The 26,940-nt window shown below is 44.7% G+C and overlaps 1 protein-coding gene across 1 annotated transcript; it reads right to left on the bottom strand.

Annotated features, from left to right (window-relative positions):
- Window positions 1-10,461: 10,461 nt before the first annotated feature.
- Window positions 10,462-17,955, bottom strand: CAPSL (calcyphosine like). The gene is given in 5 exon segments (XM_060007076.1): window positions 10,462-10,563; window positions 14,039-14,248; window positions 14,538-14,715; window positions 17,818-17,882; window positions 17,884-17,955. Coding segments are annotated over 5 exon segments (627 nt in total).
- Window positions 17,956-26,940: the final 8,985 nt, after the last annotated feature.

The raw sequence follows: 26,940 nt of genomic DNA, 5'->3' as shown, positions 1-26,940 counted from the left end.
CAGAGCAACAATAAAATGGCTGTGATATTTTATACACAATGAATTAGAACAGAGGTATATAAAAGTACCCTAAAGAGACAAACATCAACTGCAAGCAGGCAAGGCAGACCAGCCTGAGTGATTTCACTGGACATGCCTAATTAACACGTCTAAAGTGAAGTGTGTGTCCCTCCTTATGGGCTGTTAGTCAGCCATGATGCATTGAAAACGAGACAGGTCAGAGAGGGCATCTTTGATTGTCCCCTCCAGGAACGGTTGGGAAAAGATTATGGTCTCACTAGCAAAATGAATGTTATAAACTGTCAGACTAATTTCAATAAATATTTTAATCTACATGCCCTTTCTTCTGATTCCAATGACCAAATAACTTCATAATAATAATTAAGTTTCCAAAAGGAGATCTGTCTCTAGGGCAAAACATTTCTCATTTACCAACATGAATAACTTGGTTCCAGTATGTGCAATAGGACATAGCTACACCTCCCCACAGAAATCCCCTGCATAGATATAGATGGAAAATTCCTAGGTCTTGTGTCATAGGGGCAGATAAAGGATGAGTTGCCTCAGTGTTATGGCAGCATGAATATCAAGGCCTGGAATAGAACTATGAGGCCCAAATGACAGGACTTGCTGATTAGAAAATAGTTACCTTATATGGCTGTAGGAGTTGTTTTCTTTGCTGCCAATGTGGCTAAAGCTAGAGAGACCTCAGTTCTACCTCTAACCTGGCAAATACCTCACTCCATGTTGGTTTGAAGTATGCTTCTTTAAGAAAATGGAAGGTAATGGGACTGCTATTTCAAAGGTTATTCAAAAAGCTAGTTGGGACTTCCCTGGTAGCGCAGTGGTTAAGAATCTGCCTGCCAATTCAGGGGACACGGGTTCAAGCCCTGGTCTGGGAAGATCCCACATGCCTCAGAGAAACTAAACCCATGCACCACAACTACTGAGCCTGTGCTCTACAGCCTGCGAGCCACAACTACTGAAGCCCGTGCACCTAGAGCCCGTGCTCCACAAGAGAAGCCACTGCAATGAGAAGCCCGCACACCGCAATGAAGAGTAGCCCCCGCGCGCCACAACTAGAGAAAGCCCGCGTGCAGCAACGAAGACCCAACACAGCCAAAAATAAATACATAAATGAATTATTTTTTTAAAAAAAGCTTGTTGTCCACCAAAATTTGTACTCTCCTGTCATTAGATAGATTTTCATTGGCGGGAATATTTCCTGCCCGGGACTGCACTTCCCAGACTCCTTTGCATTTAGATGTAATCGTGTGACTCTTTATCATCAAATGGAGTGCAAGCAGAATTGATGTGTGTCACTTCCAGACCAGAGCTTTTCAGAAAGCTCTTCAGCCTTCTCTATACCTCTTTACCCTTTAGCCATGTGGATGTCATTGATGATGAAGCCCTAGAGAACAGCAGAGCCGCAACACGGATTAGTACTGCAACCTGAAATCACTGCACAGAGAAAAGCTGGTCACCGACCGTGAATAGCAGATACAGAAGACTGTTTCATGAACGAAAAATAAATATATTTTGTGTTTGAGCGTTTGTAAATGTGCAGGTTTATTTGCTACAGCAGTTAGTGTTACCCTAACACACCACAGGTATATCCTCTTGCACTGCTTAGTCATATCTGAGAATAAACTGCTAAAAGCAGCCTTGAACTGAGTGCTAAGCTGTCATTCTCTCATCCTCAAACCTAGACGAGGTCCTCTGATCTGGTCTCAGCAAACTTGAGAATTGCATTCTCCATAGTAGACGAATGGTTTGGATTCCAGTTTTAGTATCAGTTGCTATGAGCTTGTTCAATGGAGGTCTCAAGAGATAAAACCTACCCTCAGTGGGCTGCCACCCTCAGGTCTTTGAGGCTGGAAGGCTGCAGGACTCGGTCCTGGACAGTGAGAAATTCTCCAATTGAAATACCACCACACCAGTGCTACTTCTCTCCTTCATGTGCCCGGGAAGCACACATTTTCTACGGTACTTCCTTCAGACTTTCACGACTTTAAAGACAAAGAGAGGATGGCCCAGCAGTCAAAAATCATAAATTAGTATGTTCAACCAAAGGTGGGCAAATAATAAGTCAAGTGCACTGGAAATATCCACGCTGGTATCTCTCTACCCCTCACTACTTGAAATGTTACCCAGAGACCAGAGGCATCAACATCACAGGGAAGCTTGTTAGAAAGGCTGAAGTTCAGTCCTTGCCCCAGATTTCTGAATCCAAATTAGCATATTAACAAGATCCCCATGGGATGTATGTGCTCATCAAAGTTGGAGAAGCCCAGCTTTTAGCCTTCCATCTCCACTCCCACCCTCACTTCTTCTTTTCCAGGACGAAGGGCCTTTGGTTATGTCCACCCATTTTTGTTCCCTGAGAGGCAGTCACTAGAGGAAGAGAATGGGTCAAGAAATGTGACATCATGAGCCTTGGGGAGCAGCCTGGAAGTGTGGGTTCAAAAGATGAATTCCAAAATCAAAGTCCCCCTCGGAGTTTACCCCAAAGCCCCAGAAAGTCTCCAGGGCTTCTAACAGGCACTTCCCTTTCCTTGTGCATCTCTCTCACCTTAATAGGCTGATCCAGGAAGTGAGTCACTCCTAGGAAGCCCAGCCTTCAGCCAGGTGGGCTAGCTCAGCTCACCTTCCTTTCGTCACAGGAGGCACTTAAGTCCCCTGTTCACGCAAGTGTGGTAATTTGCTGGGTTTTAATCCCCAGATCAAAATATAAAAATAGGCCCCCCCAAAAGTCATTGTATTTCAGAATAAAATAAATTTTACTTGCGAAGTATTCACCAAGAGAAACTAAAATAAGTAAGCTCAGGAAATTTTACACAGATGGATGTTCCTCCAGTTCTTTTATTATCACCTCCTGCTACAGACTCCAAAGACAGCAGATAAAGTGAAGGTGTGGAGAAACAGCTACATTTACACCTGCAAGAGGCACAACTATAACAAGTGCATTATTTCACCTAAGGAACACCTCCCAGTCTCACTTTATGATTTTCTTTCTTCCTTCTTTCCTTCCTTTCTTTCTGATTTGAAAATATATTCTCAGGCATTTAAGGAAATGAACATGTTCCAGGTAATAAAATAAGATGATTGAAGATCTATTGCTTTTGAAATTCCAGATCTTCCAGAAACTTTAGTTCATCAAAATCTACAGCATTGGACTTCTTTCAAACTCATTCCATTCTCTGAGAGTCCCTGGTTTGCAAAAGAATTAACAGACAAAAGTCATAATCTCCAGGATTCTCTCATCATTAAAATGAAATAGGCATCGGCATCAATGGAAGCGCTAACACCAGCATAATAGTTCAAAAAGTCTTCTTTTGAAACCTGAGGGGGATAAAGGGCAAGGGAAAAAGAAGGAAATGGTGTCAAAACATGTGTGTCATGGTTTAGCGGTTTACGTTCTCCCTGAAATCTTTTCTATTGAGTTTGCTTTGCCACTGGACATCAGGCAGGGGTAGGCGAGTCAGCGGGGAAGCCCGGCTTGACTTTCCCCTCTGACTCTGAGAGGCGGCGTTTGCAAGGGCCGCCAAAGACCTGCCTGACCACTGGCCAGCTACAGTTTTCCCACAGCCATCATTTCTTGCGATAAGATAAACATCTCTAGAGTTGTGCTATCCAATACAGTAGCCACTAGTCACACGTGGCTTTTTTAATTTAACTGAATTAAAATTAAACATAATAAAAAGTTCAGTTCCTCATTCACACTACCCCCTGTGGCTAGTGGCTGACATCTTGGAGAATACAATATAGGACATTGCCATCATCACAGAAAGTTCTACGTGACAATGCTGCTCTAGAGCATACTTTGTGTCATGATACTTGTGATTATCATTAATACTCTAGAGAAGTTTACAGCATACATGAATAGATAAAGAGCCCTTTAGTGAAGGGGAGTCTAGACCAAACACAGAGGGAGGGATGAAACTAGAGAGGGGGGAACCTCCCGGGATCCTTGGGCACCCAGGAGTACATGATGCCTGGGGTTCCATAGCACAGAGCAGGGGAGTAGCCACAGGAGAGGTGCTAAAGGCAAACTCACGCAACCACCCAATTTGGCCAGGATATGTTAGTGTTTTATGCTTGGCCCTGTACTTCCGATAACAGGCAATAGAGTTAAGAGCAGAGACACAAAGAGCACAATCAACCTGTAGGTTCCATCTCTCTCCCGTCCCTCTTAACCTGCCCTGCTCCTTGATGTAGCCCAGAGAGTAATAATATTCCCCGTACTCTTTGAAGCATCGCTCAGAGGCCGAGCATTCTGGGAACTTGCTTGGCCCGTTAGGCAGTAGTCCAACCCTGCAGGAAAAGGAGTATTAACATCAAATTTTCAAACTCTCATTCTTGGCTGTCAAAATAATGGTTTCTATGGGTAATTACGTTTTGTTCCTTTAAAAGCACAAGAGAGTACAATCTGAGCAGAGCCTCGTCATTTTCAAAGAAATTTCATCACCTGTAACTGAAACATCACACAGGTAAATTTTTAAACGATTTGAAAGCACCATCAGGGAAGTAAACTTTTAAAGAAGCAGGGTGTGTAACACGTTAGTTAATAAGAAGAAATATATTTTGGAAACACTTTAAAATGGAAATAGAAAAGATAGATGAACTATTTTATTATAAGAGTAGTTAATGTTTCAAGCCTTAAAATTGCAGAAATCCTACTAGATCAGAATCATGTTAATGGCAAGGCACAGTCTGATAATGGGACAAAATGACAAGGCTGGTATCCTAAATTAAACCATGTCTAACCTTGCAGCTCAAAAACTTCTCAATCTCTGGTTCCTAGAAATGATGTACTAACTATTACCATTAAAGACAAGTTCTTGCTTTCAGGGCGTACCTAGCTTACCATGCACAGCTTTTGAAACAAAATATTTAAACTTTTATGTCATAGATATCTAGTGAAATCTGCTTGATAAAACATTGTTTTTGAGCATAATTTCTATTCAATTTCTATTTGAAAATCCTATCAAGACAGGATTTACATATAGGAACAGCTCATTATCTAGAAAATAGCCTGTTTTCCAGTTATGCAAATAAAGTCTTGTCAACTAACTGTTGGCCTGATATTGTTTTGTATGCAGGAACTTTTTATGACTAGCATAATAATTATACTTGTATGCAAATAGAGATCTCCAAGCAGCTGCAAAGCATACACGAATATAAGTAGGCACAGCCTTCATAACCTTCTTTACATTAGTGATTTGCTTCGCAGCCCCGTCTTTTTTAGTATAGATGAAACAAAAGTTAATTGTCACACAAACTCTACCTAAATGAGCTCAATGATTGGAGCCTAAATTAATGGTGATTTACTATATTCACTTTGCAGCTTCAAAGATAACCTGAAGTAAATGGGTGCTGAATGATATTGCTAAATGAGATTTTAGGCATGACTAAGTATGAAATCTGTAGAATGGTATTTAGTTTCCCAGTTTCCTTGGAAACTAAAGGAATGATCTGGGTTTTCTGAGGTAATGCCTGATGTTTGCTAATACCCTGCATTCGTGCCCCACTTTATCCCATCAAGGTGGAAGCACTGTGGCAGGAGCAGGCCACTGGGCATCCATCATTTTCTCTCAACTGCAGGTCCGCATCCTGTCCTAAGCCTCCCCTGGAGCACTGATTGTCTCCAGTTCTGCACGTGGCCTGAGCGTTCCTAGGAGACCAGCAACTCAAACCTTTCAAGTTTAAGATCAAGATGTTCCCACGATCAATACCAGTCCCTGAGCGCCAAGTGTTAAGACGAGTAAAGAAATAGGTACCCAAGTCTTCAGTGACAGGATTACAAACTACAGGCTCAAGGCTTGCTTCAAATTTCAAGTGATTGGGGCTTCCCTGGTGGCGCTGTGGTTGAGAGTCTGCCTGCCGATGCAGGAGACACGGGTTCGTGCCCCGGTCCGGGAAAATCCCACATGCCGCGGAGCGGCTGGGCCCGTGAGCCATGGCTACTGAGCCTGCGCGTCCGGAGCCTGTGCTCCGCAATGGGAGAGGCCACAACAGTGAGAGACCCGCGTACCGCAAAAAAAAAGAAAAAAAAGAAAAAATTTCAAGTGCTTGAGCTCTGAGACGCCGGGTCCTTTGTAAATTTATTATGAAGTCTAGAGCAGGATGAAATTGGAGATGAATGATGGTTGTGTGACCAGCGTGACGTAAAGCTGGGTGTGACCCTTCCTGCATCTGAGCTGCTTGCTACAGGTCTACTGTTGGGAGCAAAGGGGGAGCCGGAAACCCATGGTACTCACAGGACCTTTGGTGAAACAGAAAATGCATCCACAGCATTCAGTGGCTATTAGGACATTTATGATACTCCAGAGCAATAAAAATATATTCCATTTATGAAGAAGAGGGAGAAGAATCCAGAACAAAAGAAAATAGACCATTACACTTTGAGATGTTCCCTCCCTGATGCTGTCTACCTTTCTGGTGGTGGCGAGGTCCAACCTCAGCTACTGGCTGGTTGCTCATATTTTCAAGGGGTTTCTCTCCTGAGGAGCACCTTCCACTCCATTTTATGAGGGGAAATACTGGCTCTGGAGAAGCAGGTGTGAGAATGAAACAAAAAGCTCGTGCTATTCTCAGAGAGGAAGAGCTGTTTCACCACAACCCCTCACCACACCAACTGAGATGGCAAAAAGATCCCTTCTCACACAGTGCTCTTCTCAAAACCCCCAGCAATCACTTGTTTATGTTTCTTTCAACAGATTTCGCCCATCATCTGTTTTAGAACACTTAATTTTAGGGGATTCATTTAGTAGGGTTTTTTTATTATTATTACAACAAATAACTAGCTCTCTCTATCAAGGTTTATGTCATTTTCATACAAGCAACTTGGAGGAGTAAAATTATGCTTAGAAATACGGCTTTCAAAGGATCAATTACATGAAAATAACATTATATAACAATCTATCAGACCCTCAGCACCTTTGTTTTCCCTTCAATCATAATAATTTCTAAAATTTAAAACTTTGTCGCGTCTTTCAACAAGCCCTTCATTTAAAAGAACAGCCTATAATTTCCAGGAAAGCAAGTTTGCTGACTAATCTGAAAAACTGGAAGTTGTGAAGTTGTTTTTTCTTCTATGCCCCAAAGAGATACGCGTAAATCCAAAAAGGTACACTGCTCAGAGCGTGTGCGTAGAATTTCATGAGGAAAGGGTAGAAAGGCACCCACTCACCATCCTAGAATAATCTGGTTAATTTAACCTCCACTGGATTAAACATCAGTAGAATAAATTGCATCTGTAGGGAGCCTGATGAGGGTTGAATCATGACCTGCTTGTACTCTTGTGATTCAGTGAGGTGTCCCATACCGGCCAGGAGAAGTGAAGGGCCAGTGACCTACCTCCAAGAATAGAAGGGTATTTTCCTTGACTGTCTACACCCATCAGATCCACTACATAGTTCTTCCACACACCACCATGTGAAGGGTCCCAACCTCCCTGATTCAGAAGCCAGATGAGACTCAGAGAGGGGAACTTCAGTGCCCACGCTTCCCTTCCTCTTTGATCTCTTAAAGACTGTGGGCAGTTAGATTGGCCCAAAAGCCAGTAGTTTTGTTTGCATTTATTCTAGCAAATTGCTTATCCCCACAGCCTAGAAAAGAACATGGCACATGGCAATGGCTCAATAAGTATTTTTTGACGGGATGTCTTTTCACCCTAAAACCATGATGTATGCAGCCTACTTGGAGGAGGCCCAGCTCTGCCTTAAAAGCTGCTATTACGGTATGAAACGTGACTCCATGCTTGCCACCAAACCACAAAGAACCATACTTTGCCCTCCAGAGGGCCATCTGGGGTCTGGAAAGAAATCCTATCAGGGTTTAAATGACTGAAAATCAGCCCTGCAGACTGGCTGGAAGAACTGTGCCTCAGTCTACAATTCAACTCATGCATCTTGGGTTTCTCGTTTGCCCTCTAACTGGAATTCAGGCAGGATGTGCTCCAGCTCTTGACAGCGACTGAGTCAGGGCTCCTCCATTCTTCCCTGGGTTTGCCTTGCGGGGAGTTAGAAACCCAGATTCGGTACCGATACCGGTAGCTTGTTCTGACCAATCCTGATTCTCAGAATTCTCATTGTTCCTGTTTCATGAAACGCTGCCAATTTCATCCTCTGCTCTTTGGCTTATTTGTGTAATTTTCGATCTGCGGCCCAGGCCTAACAGTTGAAGCGCTCCCAAGGGTTCTTTGGGAGACACTTTTTGTGTTTTATCCTCTTACCTAAGCGGTCAGTTTATCTATTTTTTTTTAATTACGAAGGGAGTAATGTTTTAAATGTACAAGTTTAAAAATATATATATACACAGAAAAAATATTAGCAAATAATTTTTTTAATGACTCTTCTCTGTTCCTCCCACTGCTACCAGAAGGAATAGACTTAAATAATGAGTGATTGCTGATTAGGCCAGAAATCAGAGGTTAAGACTGAGAACAGGAGTGGAGTGATCCTTGACCATCAGGTTATTAGATCTGGTTTCCGGAGGGCAATGGGGCCGTGGTGGAACCCTCGCTGCAGTCTAGAACCTAACCTGCTAGAAGGGAGGTGACTTAATGTGACCCAATACACTGTGAGGCATGGATTAGCAGAAATCTGATAGCAGTGTCCTGTGCCCCAATTAGACAGGAAGCTAAGTACTACTGGGGAAGACGAAGCTGATAGCTGCAACCTAGTCCTTCTTCAGAATCACATGCTAATTCTATGGCCCCAGTTAAGCAGAGGTATGAGTCATTCCCAGAATCAAAGACACAAATTATCTAGAGCAGCAGGCTTGAACCCCACCATGCGCAGATAACCGGGGGCCTCTCCTTAGTCACAATCTGCAAGGTATAGGCTGCAGAAGACATGGATATTTTCCCTGTCCATTTCTTCATAGTTTCTTCTGGCTTTCTACATCATTCCTACATATTTCTTCATCATACTTGGCATCTTTTGGACTGCCACCATCTACATAAGCCTACATAATAAATCCAATGGAAACCCAGACTTGTGCCATTCATTTGCAAAACAAAAGCTAGCTTCCCATGATATGGGGATGCTCTCATCCTCAAGAAAAGATCTCTTTTCCAGCCTGTCACCAGGGGAACTGAGAGTTTAGCTTCTCAACAACAAACAAAGCAAGGCATCCTCTTTGATGATTGCTACCATTATCATCTGGAAACATCTGTTTTCACAATTCTTAAATCAATGTATATCCTGATCCCAACTTCCAAATCTGCGAAGTAAAAAGTAAACAAATGAATTGATACAAAAAATGGCAAGTGTGTTCCGACACTAAATCCAGAGCCACTTAAATACATAAAATCATAAAGGGAAAAGTTACCCCAATCTATGTCCCTGAACCAGGGAATGAGTGCAGCCAGGGACAGAGTGACAAAAAGGACTGTCCCTGAGTAACAAGGTCATTCCCTCCGGCACCATAGCCAGAGGGTTAGTCACCGTGTTTTTATCTCTGGCCCAGAAACAGGACACAGAGAGAGAGAGCTGCAGTTTCAGTATCTACTTTCCAGCAGCAGGGGCTACCTTTGCTTAGAAGCCTTTCCTGGGGAGATGCTCACACATCAACAATATGAAGCCAAAGCTTAGACCTGGAGGAGAAGGCACTGAGACACGAAGTGTCAGGATGGAAAAGCTGCTTTGGAGTGTGCCTGTGATCCTAGTCTATGCCATGCCCCACCTCCTTGTGCTGGTGGGGACTTCAGCGTGATGGGCCAACAGCAGGGAGGGGAGAGATGAATACTCCAGCAGACCACTGATATGATCTGCCCACTCACAGCTGAGATGTCCCACATAAATTCTGAGAGCACAGCCCAGCCTCAGAATTTAACCACAGAAACAGTCCTGGCTCTACTGCTCAAGGAAATGGTCTCCAGTCTCACACCAGCCTTTAAAATGACCCAAAAAAGTCATTTTAAATCTATTCGCCAAACAGAGGCTTCCCGAAACCACAGGCAGAGAAACTCAACATTCAGTTATAGAAATAGAGGCTAACGTGAGGTCTCCTTCTGGTCCCCAAATTGGGACTGAGGCACATGAAGATTTACAGTCATTCATAAAAATAGGTGAATTCTTCCACCTAGAAATGGACCATCTAATAGGATATGGAGAAACACTCTGGGTGCATGGGTGGGATAATACTTAAACTTTTATTAATGGTCAAGGAAGAAATCTAATGTTTATTAGATACCTGGATATATCAGCCTGGCTCTAGGAGATTTTCGGACCTTATTTTAACTAATTCCTATTTTAGAGCTAAAGAAGCAGCCTCAGAGAAGTCACAGTTAAATACTTAGTTTCTTCATTTCTGCCCTAGAAAATGCATCGTACGTGAGCACGGAAGAAACCCTGGGCTGAACGTGAACTCAGCTATGATCCTGGTTTTGAGCTGATGTTTAATCATTTGGAGCCACATGGCAGCACTCAAATCCCTGGTGCCCGGGTCATACATTTAGAGCTTCCAGGCAGTTCTCATCATGATGATGAAATACACATCGGTGTCCGTGGAAGCGCTCACCCCGGCATAGTAGTTCATAAACTCCTCGGGGGTCACCTACAGTGGAAAAGTAAGAAACGAAAACAAAACTTTGTTTCTCACCATTTCAGTGGAGGTCCATCTCCAGGACCCGTAAATGGGAGGGAAATTTCAGTCAAGGAGGTTTTTTAGGGACACAGCTGAGGAACAGATCTAGAGCAAGAGAAAAAGGGAGGTTGATGATGGAGTGAGGGGGTGGCCGAGGGGGAGAGGGGAAGAAAGTCTTGAAAATTTCCAAACCAACCTAAATGGAAAGTGAGATACAGGTCTTGTCTTCCTTTAAGAGCAGAAGCCCTTCTGTTCACGTAAGCAAGACTGAAACTCAGAATAAGAAACAAGTTTTCTTTAACCACAGTGAATACCGTCTTTATGTGACACGTCAGAAACATCACCTCATGTCCTTGTGTCAAGACAAGAAATGTTTTACCTTTCAAAAAGTGGAGCTCAGTCTTATGGGTAAGGAAACAGATTTCTTGTTAAACACTCCTGGGCTTCATGCTTTTTTAAGATACATGTTACTCATTCTAGGCACAGAGGAAGTTAAAAAGATACCCCCTGCTCCATGCCCCCTTGGGTTCTCTCTTCTCCCATGCCTGTTTCAACTAATATTTTTATCTGTGCTAGGATTTTACTTTCCTTTCCTTCCAGAAAAAAGAAAAAACTGTTACCAATTTATTCTTTAAGAGGTGGAGGTGAAACGTACACTCTAATTCAACCATATTGGCTGACACAATTGGTTGATTGAGGGAAATAATTGTCCTCTGGTTGGATCTCTATAACCAGTGAATGTAGCCCCAAGTATAGACTTGCTTATATGGGAGAATGCAGACACAATAATGATGGCTGTTTTGGAAATGTATTGTTTTTCTAGTTAGCCCTCAAATTTCAGTGTCGTGAGAGACTGAAAACATCACAAAAAGTGAAATCCGTGAACAATTCAAAACCCCTTTCTAGTCCATAACAGCAAACTCCTCTCCCACCAAGTCTTTGAGAACATAGCTATCTCTTCCAAGAATCACATGAGCTGAATGACCCACTTACTTTTTTTGCTGAAATTATAAGTGAACAGAGAAAAAAGTCTCAGGATCCACAGTCCTCTCCCTGTACTGACCTCTTCCACCTGTCTGTCCCCCCAAAATAGCAAAAAGTAGTAGGAAGAAAGGCATTGAATGGAGTTACTAATTGAGCTGCGCTTATCAGTGTCTGGAAGTAGAATTAAATAATATATGTACATAGCTTTGGTAAAAATTAGAATACCATTAATGTCTCTTTTCTTGCATTTCTTTATTTCTGTCCTCCTTTGCGTTCCCCAGTTATCCAACCTTAAGCTCCATCTGGAGTTCCTTTATACTGACAGTTCCTTGGGCATTTAAAATGATTCAACGTGGAAAAGTGTGAATCGCATATCACTTTTCAGAAACATTTTCATTATGTCTATTAAATGGAATATCCCTGTAAAGTCCTTGGCACAATGGCTGGGAGACAGTAAGCACTCAATAAATATTCCCTAGATTCATAATTATGCTAAATGAGGTTCCTGTGCATAATGTATGTAGTCATTAAATCAGGCACTTCTGAATCTTTTAGAGGCAAGGATCTCAGATACAACTGTGAATAAGAGTCATTTGGGATACTTATTAAAACTGTAAATCCTTGAGCTTCATCTGTTCCCCCCATGCCCAGCACAAAAAAAATCAGATTCTTCAGTTCTTCAGGGCAGCCAGCAACCTGCATTATGAATCCATTCCCCAGATGGTGAACGTGCACAGAGCTGGGGATTTATGCAGGGTCTGTGAAATTCAGGTGACATCAAATGCTGTAACTGCTAAAAACCCCAGTAACCCTCACGAGTATTTGAGAACCTAATGTGGCTTGCGAAGATAAATGTCAAAAGAAATGGGGTGAGAGCTTTAAATCAGCTGAATCACAACAACTGGCTACTTTGACTTGGGTTAGAGAAAAGGGCAGCTGAGGTTTCCCCAGCAACGAGGAGGAACCACCTGCAGAAAAGAGGTAAATACACCCTGGGATCCCATGTAGAGTTGGGCTAATTTGGGGAAACGGCAGTTGACTCTTTTTCCACTGCCATCTCAGAGATCAAAGGGCAGCCATATGGGAAGAAAACATACGGTTCTGCTGTTTCTGTCCCTACGCGTTTGGCTGCCCGACAGAAGCTAGGCTCCTTTTTTATCCACCTCTGCAATCACTTCGGGCTAAAATGAAGGGTATTTCTCTGTCCCTGGCAGGAAAATGTCAGCAGAAAGGACAGAAAGATCTCCTTCCTGCCCTCTTCAACCCTCGCTCATTGGACTCACCACAAAGTTTCACGGAAAAAAAAATTGGGGGAAATTCCCTTCAGGATGAGAAGGCTTGTTTCTTTCTACCATCTCTGCTTCCAGCTCACTGTCCCACTAAATCCTTCCTGTGTGGCTAAGAGGTCAGGAGTAACCCTCCCCAGGGTTCTGCTGCCTCAGCCACGCAGAGAACTCCCTTCCCCATAACCATAACCTTCAGGACACCTCAGGGCAGAACTGATGTTGGGTTAAAAATCCCATTTCTGGGCTTCCCTGGTGGCGCAGTGGTTGAGAGTCTGCCTGCCAATGCAGGGGACACGGGTTCATGCCCCGGTCCAGGAGGATCCCACATGCCACGGAGCGGCTGGGCCCGTGAGCCATGGCCGCTGAGTCTGCGTGTCCGGAGCCTGTGCTCCGCAACGGGAGAGGCCACAACAGTGAGAGCCCCGCGTACTGAAAAAAAAAAATCCCATTTCTGGCTGTTGATAAAAGACAGAGGACATTTCCATCTGAGCCTAGACACAGTTATGGAGGTATAATTCCTTACCCTACCAAGTGACACATTTGTAACTTGAAGACACCAGTTATTGGAGATGCGTGGTTGCTTTTGTCCTTAAGTTCACTGGAGTTTAGAAATGCGAGTTCATCTCAAAGCCCACCAAAGATTAAATCAAAGTGAATTCTCTTATCTGGCATTTCCTTTACTGAACACTTCCCTGAAATGGCATTTCCATGTAGCAAAGTGTGATGACAAATGATGCTCATAAGGGTGTATGAAAAAGGCATGAGCATCCTGAAATGCTCTGTGAATCATGTTCTCTAAAATTGAATTATGGTCTCATCTTGAAGTTAAATGTACGTTATTATCATCAAATTCCCTGGAATTAGGCTAGTTGTGTATGGTACATACGGCAACCATGAAATAGAACATTTAACCAAAATACCACAGTCTTCAGATGATGGGTATTTTGCTGTATGTGGTTCCCCTACCAATATACGTGCACACACACACACACACACACACACACACACATTTTTACTACTTTTGTTCTCAGCTTTCTAGATAGTCACCAAGGAAACATTTTACTTCTATTTATAAAAAATATGGTATAAGTATTTTTAAGGTTTTTGGTCTGTTTCCCATTTACAATTACAGATCGGATAGAAGAAATTTCACTAGATTAAGCTCTTTCACTCACCACTCCATCTTTGTCATAGGGTGAGTCAAAGTTATCCAGAAATTTCCAGAACACTTGCTCCTCTGTCCATTCTCCGTTTTGGTACTTCGGGTGGTGTTTTGCACTGTACACCTCACGAAGGTCTTCAATTGTTATCACGCCATCTCCAGTCTTGTCTAACTTTCTAAAAGCTTGCATAATTACCTCTTTTCTGGCTCTGGACATTGGAGGCTAGATACGTAGGAAAGAAACACATACACAGACACACACAAGCAGACGAGCTTTTCCTGTATCATCTGTGATGAAATATCTTACTCCTCTCAGTGACGTGCAATTGTTTGTGTGCTGCTAAAGGATGTGCATTATGACAGCTCCACAAGATCCCTGAGCCTGCACTCGGTCTCCTGCCAGCCTCCCCCACGGTGTGCTAACAGCTTCTGAAAACCAAGCCTCACAACAGCCAACCCAAACCACTCGAAAGCCAAACCCAGTAGATGCGGTGATTCATGGGACCACTTACTCTTAATGCGAGAAGAAATCCATTAAAGTCTATTGTTCCATTTCCATCTTTATCAGACCTCTGGAAAAGCTCTTCTGCCTCTTCCTTTTCCATGACCACAGCATAATCATTTAACCCTTTCACAAATTCTTTGAAATCCAGGGTTCTGTTGTTATTGTCATCCATAATTCGAAACGCTCTGAAGATAAAACACACATACAAAAGAAGAAGAAAAAACACAGAGAACAAGGTGTAAGAATAAAGATTTCAGAAGAAAACCACTCTCAAGGTTTTTCTGAAGTAAAAGACAAGTCTTAGACTCTTCTCTGTACCCTCCTCCCAAATCTGGTGAGCCTCTTCCCAGTCTCTCAGAAAAGAAAACAAACCTTTAAAAATATACCGTATGATTCTAATTATATGACATTCTGAAAAAGGCAAAACTTACAAAGGTGGTAAAAAGATAAAGGGAAGGAGAGAAAGATTAGGTGAAGCACAGGGGATTTTGGGGGCAGTGAAACTACTCTGTATGATACTATAATGGGAGATACAGGACATGCATTTGCTAAAGCCCATAGAACCTCACAGTACAAAGAGTACACTTTAATGTCTACATTAAAATTAGTTAGGAGTTCAGGGGATCCCAGGAAGGAATGCAGACCGTGACAAGAGAATCTAACTGTTGTTTAAAAGTTTGAGGCAATCTCACTGAAGGGGGATGGGGAGACGAAGATGCCGACTTAAGTAACTCTGGAAACGAGTAGAGTTTGTAAGACTAAAGACAAAAAGAACTGCACTTAACCTCTGTACTCTAGTTGACAAAGGTATTTCCTGTGGAGATATGAGTTAACAATTATCATATTGCTATACGGGTACCCTAGCACTGAACAATTAAATGAATGGCTGGTGGATGGCGGCAGCCAGGCTTCTCACTGTTGGAATGGGGATTTATAGCTAAGTTAGGGCAGTAAGCTAGAAGGATCTGATCCATGTGGTAGAGGATTGAGTTGGAGACATCAGTAGGAACTCATGTTATAAACGTAGATGATTAATATATAATGTATACATGATTACATACATATATACATATATATACACACACGGGTTAGTATAAACACATATATTTCCTTGTTCTAGCTAAGAGGACCTGGAAGTAACAACCCAGTAAGAACCAGCACACCTACAGCCTAGATCTTGGTTTCTAATACAATTCTCCAGTAAAAGTATCTGACTTTCTTGAAGAAATCTCTGATCCTAGAATTGGGGCAGGAAATACGCAAGATGAGACTGGAGTACCTTATACCAGAAAGTAAGGGGGAAAAAACTCTACACTGATGGGGATACCTCAAAGGGACACAGAAGCCAACTGAAGAGCTGCCAAGGCCAAAACTGGACCAACTGGAGCAATAAGTAGTGTTCAATTATAAACCAAAGTATAAAATGAATATCCATGAGTTAATATTGGTTTAAGTAAATGATTGAATAAATAAATGTGAGAGGAGAGACGTTTCTCCTGCAGAAGAATTTCAAATAAATTATGTTCATTCTCTGTCCTGAAGGAGCAAAGCCTACTCCCCACACCCTAAGTAGGACTCTGCATAGAGACTTCCCTTTAAAGAGTTCAACATGGAAAGGCAGCGGGGAGAGTAACTCTACACTGGAGAAGCCAGACAGGCACTGCCTCAGCCAGGTGACCAAGGTCAACTTCAGTAGGGATAAACCATGTTGATAGCACGCATGCATCCGTGATGTGACATGATGAAAATGGCACTCTACTTCTGTGGTCCTCAAAGAAACAAAATCCCAGTCTAATAATAAGAAAAAAAGGGGGAAGGGGCAGCCAACCCTTGAGCTGAGGAGAAATTTAGGGAAGGGCAAGGCCAGTAAAGGCGAGGTGGCAGAGGGCACGTTCAAGCAAACGGCCAAGGATGAGACGGTGTCTGTTCACGATAAACTGGTTCACGGTGGGAGGGGTGGTAAGGGTGTGGGGTGGAGATGGCATAGATGGCAGGAGGCCTTCAGTTGAATGGGCCAGGAAGTGGACCGTGGGTGGTGGTCATGAAGGGTTTGCACCGAGGACAAGAATGTGGCCCCAGGATGAAAGAGGTAGAGGGTGGAGTGATACAATATTAAAGGGAAGTGGACTGGTCTTCCAGTTGGACTGTGACAGCCTGGCTACAGCCTGGGCTTCTGACAGAGCTCAGCTTGGTCTGAGATTTGGGGGACTGTGGAAAGTGACATTCCAGAGCTCAGTAGAAGTGAAGCCTGCCGCAGCCTCCAGATGGGAGGTTGGAGGCCCCTGGCGTGGCATCCTGCATTTCCCTAACATATAACTCTCACACCAGGAGGATTCCCATTTTTGTGGCTCTCAGTGTCCTGCGTCTAAATCCTCCATGAGTCCAGGGTAAGCCTTGTTCACCCATGAATCCCCCAAGATGTCACGATGCCTGGCGCATGGCAGGCACTGGATTTAGTCTGTTGGAAAGAGAGAATGCTCAGGACCTGCCCTCAGGACGCTTACAATCTCTTTCCACTCGGGTTTCTCAGTCCTGAGGGCTACTCCCACTCTCAGAGGGCCGGGAACAGAAGCTGTTCTCCTATGGAGCTGGGGGAATCCCATGGGCAGTGAGCTGTTGATTATCTGACAGGCAATTCCGAAGCCTCTGGAAGTGATGGAGACACCAGTGCTACAAGTGGAACTCCAAAACCTGCAACTGCATCTAAATCAGTATTCCTTCCTCCTTCTTCTAATTCGGCCCCTAATTTCTTTAAGATTAGAGAACTTTCCATATTTATTCACACCAAACCTCTGACCCTAAGCTCAGTGAACACTTCTATAGCATATCCATTTCCTTTTCTGGGCATGCAGAAGGCATTTCTCAGCCTCTCCTGAACCCTGCTGGGAGTTTGGGGTTAGTAGGTGCAAACTATTACATGTAGAATGGTAAACAACAAGGTCCTAGTGTATAACATAGAGAACTATTTCCAATCTCCTGGGATGATTTGGCCCCTATTGCCACAGCTTTAGGGAGTGTTTCTCTCATTGCCCTGCTAGGTGTCTCTAATACCTAGACACACTTCTACCTTCACCTCAAGTCGTCCCAGTAGCTGCACTTAAGAACCAAAAATTGTCACAGGGGACCTCAGAGATGAGTGCTTCCAAACTCTGCATTTTACAAACAAGGAGCTGAGAACCCAGGAGGAAGTGAGTGAGTGCCCGAGGCCACACCGCCAGAATTCGCCTCATCTGGCTGCACCCTGCTTTTCTCCTCCATCTTCCCACCACCCACAGCCCAGGTCCTACCTGCCAAGCCCTTTGATACCCGCGGAGCCCCTGGCTAGGCACTGCAGGCGGAGCCTTTCGATGGGGGTCAGTGGTCATGGTGAGTTTCTGCTTGGCCTGGATCGCCATCTCTCGGTCGTGGTGTGGCGTTCCCGCCATCTGAGAGGGAATCCATTCGAGTCAGCGGGGCTCAGGCCTCCTCGCCTGCCTCTGACAGGGCAGGGTGACCACAGCCTCGCTGAGAAGGAAATTCACAGCACGCTCTCTCATCCACTTCACAAGAACCTTCTCAAACCTCCCAGAATTTCCAACTTTCAGCTACACCAACTATGTCCTGTCATATTTATTCCTTGCTTGTCTAGTCCTGAAAGCCTCTGATCTCTGGCCTGGACAATAGTTTTAAACATACAGCCATCCCCGATACACTTTCATCTTTCAGAAGCACTCCTCCCGCCATAAAAAATAAGTCTCATTTCACCAAACTCTTTTTGAGCCAATCTTATGTGCTTTATTCTTTTATTTAGAATTTTCCATATTCCCTTTGACTCCAGATTTAATATTCTCCTTTTTTGGTCTAAAGATTAATTTTTGTTGCTTCTGTCTTCACTGAGATTCTCAGTATTGGGCCTTGATGGTTCCTACCAGTAATTAGTATGTTTTCTTGTATTAATTGGTTAGTGCCCATTAACACCTAACTAGGTTCTCAGGACAGAAAAAAGGTAAGTAGACTCTCTCTCCTGAAGAATAGATATATCGTTTTTCTACAGTTTGGCTTTTGTGTTTTAAATATTCAGAAATAAGAGAGAGGATAGATTCAGGGAAGCAACACCCCCTGCGAGGTCTCTTGAGCAACGGAACGAACTGTACTGACCCTGCAGCCGGGCTGGGGCTCTGAGAACACGCACAACGGTGGAAAAGCCACACGCTGGGAGCCTAGAGACCCGGGATCTAGGCCTGACGGCAACGCACTCCCGGTGAGGTCGGAACAAATCTCAGGGCTTCCGATTCCTCCTCTGTTAAATGAAAGGATTGGATTAAATGACCTTTAAATTCCAGCCCTGCTCCAGGAACACTAATCTTCTTATGAGCCCACTCACCCAGTAAATGGGGGATTCTAGAAATTTCTTTTTTAGAGTGAGTTGTGAATGAGAGGAGCAAGAGAGCTTGACGGATGTGCAGAAAAACAGCATTCAGGGTGCAGTAAGAACTGCTGTTAGAAGGCTTCTGCCGCTGACTCCGAGGCTCCCCTCTCCCCCCAGCCCCCCACGTGCTGGCTCTTCATCAGCGATGGCAACCCTCACGCCCTCGAACGCTGCTGCCTCCAGCACAACCCATAAGGTCTCCCCACAAAGCTCTCGTTATTTAACTTTTTATTTAACTTTAGAGAGAGGGAATCTCAGACTGAAAGCCGAGGCCAGAGCAGAGGGTTCGGGGAAGCACAGCCACCCGGCGGTTCCCTCCTCCTTGCCTTTCACAGGGATGAAAAGGGGAGCGGCTCTTCTCAGGGCTCTCGGACGCCAGTCCGAGAGGAGGCCTTTGCCTGTCTAGGCCCCAGCGCTTTGCTCCACATCGGGAAGAAATTGCTCCGCCTGAAGTTACGTGAACCGTCCTTTGCTTCCTCCAGCCCTGAAAGCAGAGGTTCCCGGAATTCCAGAGATGGGTTGCCTTTCCGGCAGCACTAACTTCCTTCAAACCTGAGTTCGCCTGTTACTGCTTTGTCACCTGATCTCAAGGTGACAATTCCCAGAGCTTGTCCCCAGCTTCCAGCCCTGACTCCACCCCACAGAATCCCTCAGCTGCACCCAGAATCCTGTGCTCAGGATTCACGCGCGAGGCCGCCGGTGCGCTGTCCGGCCATCTTCCACTCACGCCCTCGTGGTCCTGGCCTGAGGCATCCCTGGTCCTGACCCCCTTCAGCAACCAGCCCCGGCCCTCCCCTCCCACTGTAAGAGCAGCAACTAGGGACGCAGCCCTCACGTGCCCTGCTCATCCTCTAAATCCACCGGGGACCTTGTGTCTTTCCTGCCCCTCCCCCTCACTCAGCGCCACTTGCTCACTCGTTGTCCCAGCCACTCTCCTCTGCATCCTCGTTTCCGCTGCCTCTCCCCTGACTTTCCCACCCTCCTCTACCTGCCCTGATTTCCCACACGAGCCACAGCAGCAGAAAGGGAGCAGAGAGGATGGAAGAAAGTGAGGTCTGGCTCCCAGATCCGAGAGACAGGGCCAGAGGAAGAAACCCTGTGGAGCCCTCTTTGAAAGCCTTCAGGATAATGTTAACAACTTCAATCGCTAACATTTGTCTGCTCCCACTGTGTGGTAAGCACACATCCAATCCTCACAAAAACCCTCTGAGCTGAATTGAAAACAGACAAATTCACATACACCCCTGTTCACAGCAGCACCATTCACAAGAGCCAAAGGGTAGAAACAACACAAATGTCCACCCGTGGACAAATGGATGAACAGAATGCAGTGTGTCCCTACAGAGAAATATTATTCAGCCACGAAAAGGAAGGAAGTACTGATAGAGGATGAACCTCAAAAACGGGATGCTCAGTGAAAGAAGCCAGACATAAATTGTCACATATTGTATGATTCCACTAAGTCCCCTACATCCGAACAAGTTCTGTTCCAAGAGCGCTTCGTAAGTCCAATTTGTTCATAGGTCCAACAAAGTTAGCCTAGGTACCCAACTCACGGTATTATAGTTAGTACTGCACTGTATACTAGTTAGTACTATTGGCTATATAGCACTGCACTGTAATAGGTTTATAATACTCTTCACACAAATAATCCATACATAAAAAACAAGCACTAAAAGTAAAGAAAACTTTTTTAATCTTACAGTACAGTACCTTGAAAAGTACAGTAGTACACACAATGGGAGGCATACAGGGGCTGGCATGCGTGTTCACATCTTTGAAAGTTCGCAACTTGAAGGTTCCTAGGTAGGTGACTTACTGTATATGAGCTATCCAGAAGAGGCAAATTCAGAGACAGAACACAGATGGGTTGCTGCCGAGGCCTAGGAGGAGGGGGCAATGGGGAGTGACTGTTCAATGGGGACAGGCTTTCCTTTTGGAGTGATGACACGATATAGCTGGTGGCTGCACAACAGAATGATTGAACAGTACACTTTTTAATGGCTGATTTTATCATATGTGAATTTCATCTCAATTTTTAAAAACGCTATGACTTAATTACTCCTATGATTCATATTTCACAGATAAAGAAATTGACAAGCACAAAAATCAGGCGATTTGTCCAGGTCCCACGGTCAGTGTGGCTCACAGAAATTCACACACCATTAGGACTGTAGGACCCTGAAAGGTCATCGAGTGCCACCCCTGCCTCTGGCGACTTGAAAACTAGGGCTTGTGTTGGTCAAGGAACTTGCCCCAAAATCCTGGCCAACAGTGAAGCTCAGGGCTTCAGACCAAGCAGGGCTCTTTGTACTCCACCACCTTTGTGAAATACTACAGAAGCATCTCAAAGCACAATGTGATGGTACCCACGCAGAGGAGAGCAGGGTGGAGTCCTGGAAAACACCCCACCTGACCCATCTCTGCAGCTGACCCTTCCCAGTGACCATGCAGCAGTTACCTCTGGAGTCTAATCTGATAGATCCAGAAAAAAATTACATCCTCTCCTGCCACCCAGCCTATCATGGTACTTGAAATGCCCATGTTAGCTACCCTTTTTAATCATTTAATGACCCAGTTCATCAACAAATAGCTAATAGTTATCATGTGATATTTTCAAGGCAACAGTTGGAGCAGATTACTCCAAGAAGCAAGCCCTTGAATGAATAGCTTAGAACCGTAAACTTGAGTACTTAAGTCCCCTAGTTAAGCAAGGCAGGAAACATAAAATTTGCTAAGAACTGGGGGCTTTGGAAGAAGGAAGGATGGGGTAGGGTTTTGGTGAAGAAAGGCCATAGTCAGAGTTTCTGAAGTTTGCATGAGGGCACCAGGGCAAGAGCCTGTTCCCAAACATATGTCACCGGCATCACAGCACTGAACAAGCGTCCCTGATTCCAGAGGACCCTCACTGCGCACGGAGGAGCCCGCGTGGTGACATCAGGGCCCATCCAGGCGGGCCTGCGCAAGGCAGGAAGGAGGCTGCCCTCCGATGCACGTGGCCGCAGCGCCACCTCGTGTTGGCATTGCGTCTGCGCAGGTCCCTGGGTCAGGCGCCAGTTCGGTCCATTCCTTCAGCAGACGTGTAATAAGTGCGGAGCGCTGTGCTAGGAGTCGGGGGAAGAGGGAGAAAGACAGACAACGCTTACAGCAATCCCACAGCTGAGCCGCGGCAGCTCAGGAGAGGCGGCTAAGCAGCTTCCTCAAGATTTGTCGGAGGAGGAGCTGATGTCTAACCTTTAATCCTAAAGGAGGTGGAGGTCATCCAGGTGAGGGTCGCGGGGATACGAGAAGGGAGAGCACTATTTCCCAAGTGCTAAGCCCAAAGTGAGAGAGAAAGGAGTATAACGAGCGAAACGCAAGTATTTTAGTCTGACTGAAGGATAGGGGTGTATGTAGGGGCGGGGGTGAGATAGAGCCGTGGAGGCTGGGAGGAAATTTGGAAAGTGGAAATTTGGAGAAACGTGAAACTGGGCAGGTAGGTCAGCAGGCATCAGATCCCCAAGATGCTGAGACACCATGGTAGCGAGTCTGGATTCTGTACTGAAAGCAGCAGGAGACCACAAAGGGTTTCAAGTGAGCGGGCGTGTGAACATGCATGCCAACCCCTGTATGCCTCCCCTCTGGATAAAGTGTGGAAAATGAACAGGAGGGTGGGACAGGCTGGCCAGTGGGAGGTGAAACCACGCTCGTGACAACCAGGTGAGAGGTCATGCTGCCTCGAAGAAGGTATTGGCGGTGGGGACAGAGAAGATAAAGACATCCGAAATGGAGAGTAACTGCCCGGGCAGCGAAGGGAGAGAGGTCCCAGGGGGTCTACCCAGAGCTCTTGCTTACCACTCCCCACACCCACCCCCGTGAGGCTGAGACCTGGAGATTTGGGGGCACAGGCCGAGTGGAGCCGCCGGAAGCAAAGTCAAAGGAGACTTTGCGGCAATGGTGGCCAGGCCTCCTTGCGTTGGACCGGGTTAAGGCTCCGTCATCCCACTGTCCTGGCGCGCAGCTGCCTGCCGCTGCCAAAGCTCTCTGCCTGGTTTTCGAGAATCGTGTGGAATGGGTTGTGGAAAGCTGAACATGCATGGAGGTCTGTCTGTTCATGATTCTCGGCGAGGTTCATGGAACTTCTCTTCCTTGAATTCAGAGAAAATTTTGAGCGGAATCCTTGGGGAAGAGAGAAACTCTCAAGCCCCAGGCAGCACTTTTTTGGGTTTTCTTTGGTGACCTCTAGTGGTAATACGCTGAATTACATCCTCCCTCCCTCTCTCCTTCCCTCCTCTCTCTCTCCCCCTCCCTCCCTCTTTCCCTCCCATCCCCTCTCCCCCTCTCATGGTGGGTCGAGCAACGACCCAGCAACACAGAGGTGGACCTTAGTTACAACAGAACATGTTTGAAGGCAATGATTGAGAAAATTAAGCCATCTCTACTGACTCCAATCCATTCAATAAACTGGTTATTACTATGTGGTAGATGGCAAAAAACAAACAAACAAAAAAAGTGGCTTCTCAGGACGTTTCCCCTTAGAAAGTGCCTCTCTGGAATAAATATTAGATCCCAGTGCTCCGAGTAGCCTGAGACTGAAATGAAAGATTTAGACGGTTTGAAGAGAGACATGGTTTCTACAGTGGAGACTGGGAAACCCCAGGAAAAGTACAATGACAGGTGTGTGTTCATGTTCTTGACATTGTGAGAGTTCCCTCACTGAACCCAGCTGAACTGTATTCAACTAAAGAGACCCTTAGCACCTCTGGCTATGCGAGGGACTGTGCTAATTCTTCAGGTGATATTATAGAGCTGTGGTTCCAAATAGGTATGATCTTGCCTGCTAGGGGACATTTGACAATGTTTGGAAACATTTTTGGTTGTCACAACAGGGGTGAGGGATGCTACAGGCATCTAGTGAGTAGAGGCCAGAGATGCTGCTAAACATGTGAGGAGAGCCCTTGACATTGAAGAATTCTCCAGTCCAAAATGTCAGTCATGCTCAGGTAAAGCCCTGCTGTAGAGAAAGACCTGGGACCAGCAGGGGTGCTGAGACCACCATTGAAGAATAAAGATGCCCACCGTCCTCCCCAAACACAGCAAATTAACATCTCTAGGTGTGAGTGCTGGGGATCTGCACTTTCACGTTTCCAGATGGTCTTAACTAACGCACACCAAAGCCTGAAAACCTCAGCTGTAAGAGACGCCAAGTCACCCGTGAGTGGCAGTAGCAAGACCTTGAGGGGAAAGGCTAGAGGGAAGGTTATAGCATAGCACAGGGTAAGAAGCAGGCATGAGCAGAGGACAGGAATGACCATTTTAACCAGGCCAGGGACCAAGCCCTTGCTCCATACTTTGCACAACATCAGCACGCCAACTCACATGGAGGGTCTTATTGAATAGAAGTCCCTTGCCTGAAAATGTACCGTGAGACAGTGGCAGAGTCAAGACTGATCTCCACTTCTGTCAAAGCCACCGTGTTCAAGAGCTACGGCGAGGGGCTGAGAAATTGCTTTGGGAATTCAGAGAAGGACTACGAAATGAGACGAAGAAGAGACAAGGCTTCAAGGAAGAGATTCCTTGGAGAGCTGAAAGGATTTCATGGCAGAGGAGGACAGGGGACAGCAGTGCAGAGCAAAGCAGGGCACTCATGGGTCCTAAACAGGACCCTGTGTCTCACCTCGGGGTCCTTGCTTGTAAGGCTCAGTGTAAATTCCTTCTGGTAGAGATGAACAATTTCACTTAGTCCTTTCCTTTTAGAGCTATAGTGTTTACTTGATTGTTTGCTTGTTTTAAGTGATGTGTGAGGTGGTTTTTTTCCCCACAAATTATTATTAAAATTATTTTTGCAATGTATGAATATATGAAAAATCTGCTTTTTGTTTGGATTGCCAACCTCTGCATAAGATTTAAAATATGACAGTATTTAATCTCTCCTTTAATGACGTAAGTACACTGTGGAGATAAGATGTCATTGAAGTCTGGCATCTTACCAAATTTTCTCTGCACAGAAATACATTTTCTCAAGATGTTTAAAACTCATGTTTCAGCTGTTGTCTATATGCAGGTTTCCCTAGAGCCCATGTCTGATAAATCATAGTCTTTTATTCTTTCTTCCAACCTTTGGAATGTGAATTAATCCCTTATTTACTGTTTATGATATGGCACAATTTAAGAATAATATTTCATAAATATTATCGTTATAAAGTGTTTAATTCACACATCTTCTTGAAATTTCATTTTATAATCATCCAACCAGGATTGAGATTAGGGCTAGGTAAGGTACATGGCTGGGGCACAATGTTTAAGGTGACCCTCAAATCTCAGGATTGTACAGACATCAAGCTTGTACTTGCTCAAGGCTGAAAGTGAGTGTCTCCTTAAATATTTTGCCCCAGGGACCTACCTTGCCTCACCCTAGTTCTGGTCTTGAATTCAACATATATTTAATATTTATTGAACATCTATTGTGTGCCACACAACAGCAATGAGTGAGACAACCAAGGTCCCTTCCAGGAGTTCACATTTCTCAGGGTAGTTTTAGCTTTGTTGAATTTGAATTACAGTTGATTTTCCAGAATTGCCAACTGGCTGATTCCAATCTTTTTTCTCTGCTATATTCCACTTTCAGTTGGGTAGCCATGTCTCTCTGGCCAAAGAGACTTAACTGAAAGTGCTGAGGGCTCTGGACGAGCTCTCCCATCTCTTTTGCCTCTTCCTGCCTTAAACAAGAACGTGACACCAGGAGCTGTGACAGGCTTTCTGCAATTGTGAGGAAAGGGCCAAGGGAATCACAGAGATATCAACTTACAGCCCTAACATCACTGAACTACTGAACAGATATAACCAACTACCTGACTCCACACTCCTGTCATGTGAGAAACATAAGCCCTTATTGGCTTAATACATTGTTGGGCAGGTCCTCTGTTACTTGCAGCCGAAAGTATTCCTAACTGGTATACCTGGCAAAAGCTTATTCCTGCAGTGTTTGGGTTGACCCTAGATCTCTACCTTTACCTGGGTAAAATAACTAGCAATCCAGTGTGAGGAGAGCCTCAGCTTCCCCTGAGAACTGGGAGAAAAAGTAAAGTAAAATTCTTCTCTCAGGAGAATTTCATCAACATTTAGCAGCCTCTGCTGCATTTTGGGCTATGAAAGAGTGTGGGAAAAACTGCTTAGCATGATATTCAAGGACCCATGTAACTAACACAGTGTGATACAAGCCCAGGTTAGATAAACACAGAGGCGCCAGGGTTAAGGGGTCCTTGTCAGAATGAGCATCCCCTGGGAATACCTGGAGGTAGCAGCTGTCTTAACAGCGCTCTCCTTGCTGTCTCTCTCTCCATCTCGCTCTTCCCCTCTGCTCTGCCTTGAGTCTCTGGGGGTTTTACCAAGAAATTACTTGCAATCTATTCTGAGTCGGGCAGCCTGCCAGATCTTAAAGAAGCAGAGTAAGAAAATAACTGAACTACACAAAGGTAAGCAAAGCTTTGGCTGGATTTGTGTACAAAATGCAAATAAATAAATAAATAAACTTTTCTTCCAAACTCCCTAGTTTCTATGATTACACTCTTAGAACCAACCATGTAACTTCCAAATAGCCCATTTTTCAGGTGCCATGAGGTCTTGACCTCAGTGATTTCGAACCCACTACAAAGACAAAGCCCAAGTGTACATCTTCGTCCACTTTTAGATGGGAGTAAAGCCTCAGCTCTGACTACCATTTGCCATCTTGCAACATTAGTCATCAAAATCACCTACTTAATAATTATTTTACAGTCACTTAAAATGTTCCTTTTGGAATCATTTGTCTATTTAATGTTTATTTTATAGCCACTTCTAAACCCAGCTAATTATTTTCAACCTGCATGGTATTAATTGATACTTCCAGAAAACAAAGAAGTGTTAACGGATAAAAATTCAATGTCAGAATGCCAACATCAGTGTAGGGATTGTGTCCAGCTACTCATAACAGAAACAGGATACAGGATAATTTTCTCTAAAAGTGGTAGAGGTATACTTTCAT

The sequence above is a fragment of the Delphinus delphis genome, chromosome 3 (genome assembly GCF_949987515.2).
Source record: "Delphinus delphis chromosome 3, mDelDel1.2, whole genome shotgun sequence".
NCBI classification, from domain to species: domain Eukaryota; kingdom Metazoa; phylum Chordata; class Mammalia; order Artiodactyla; family Delphinidae; genus Delphinus; species Delphinus delphis.
This window is presented reverse-complemented; position numbering and strand designations above follow the sequence as displayed.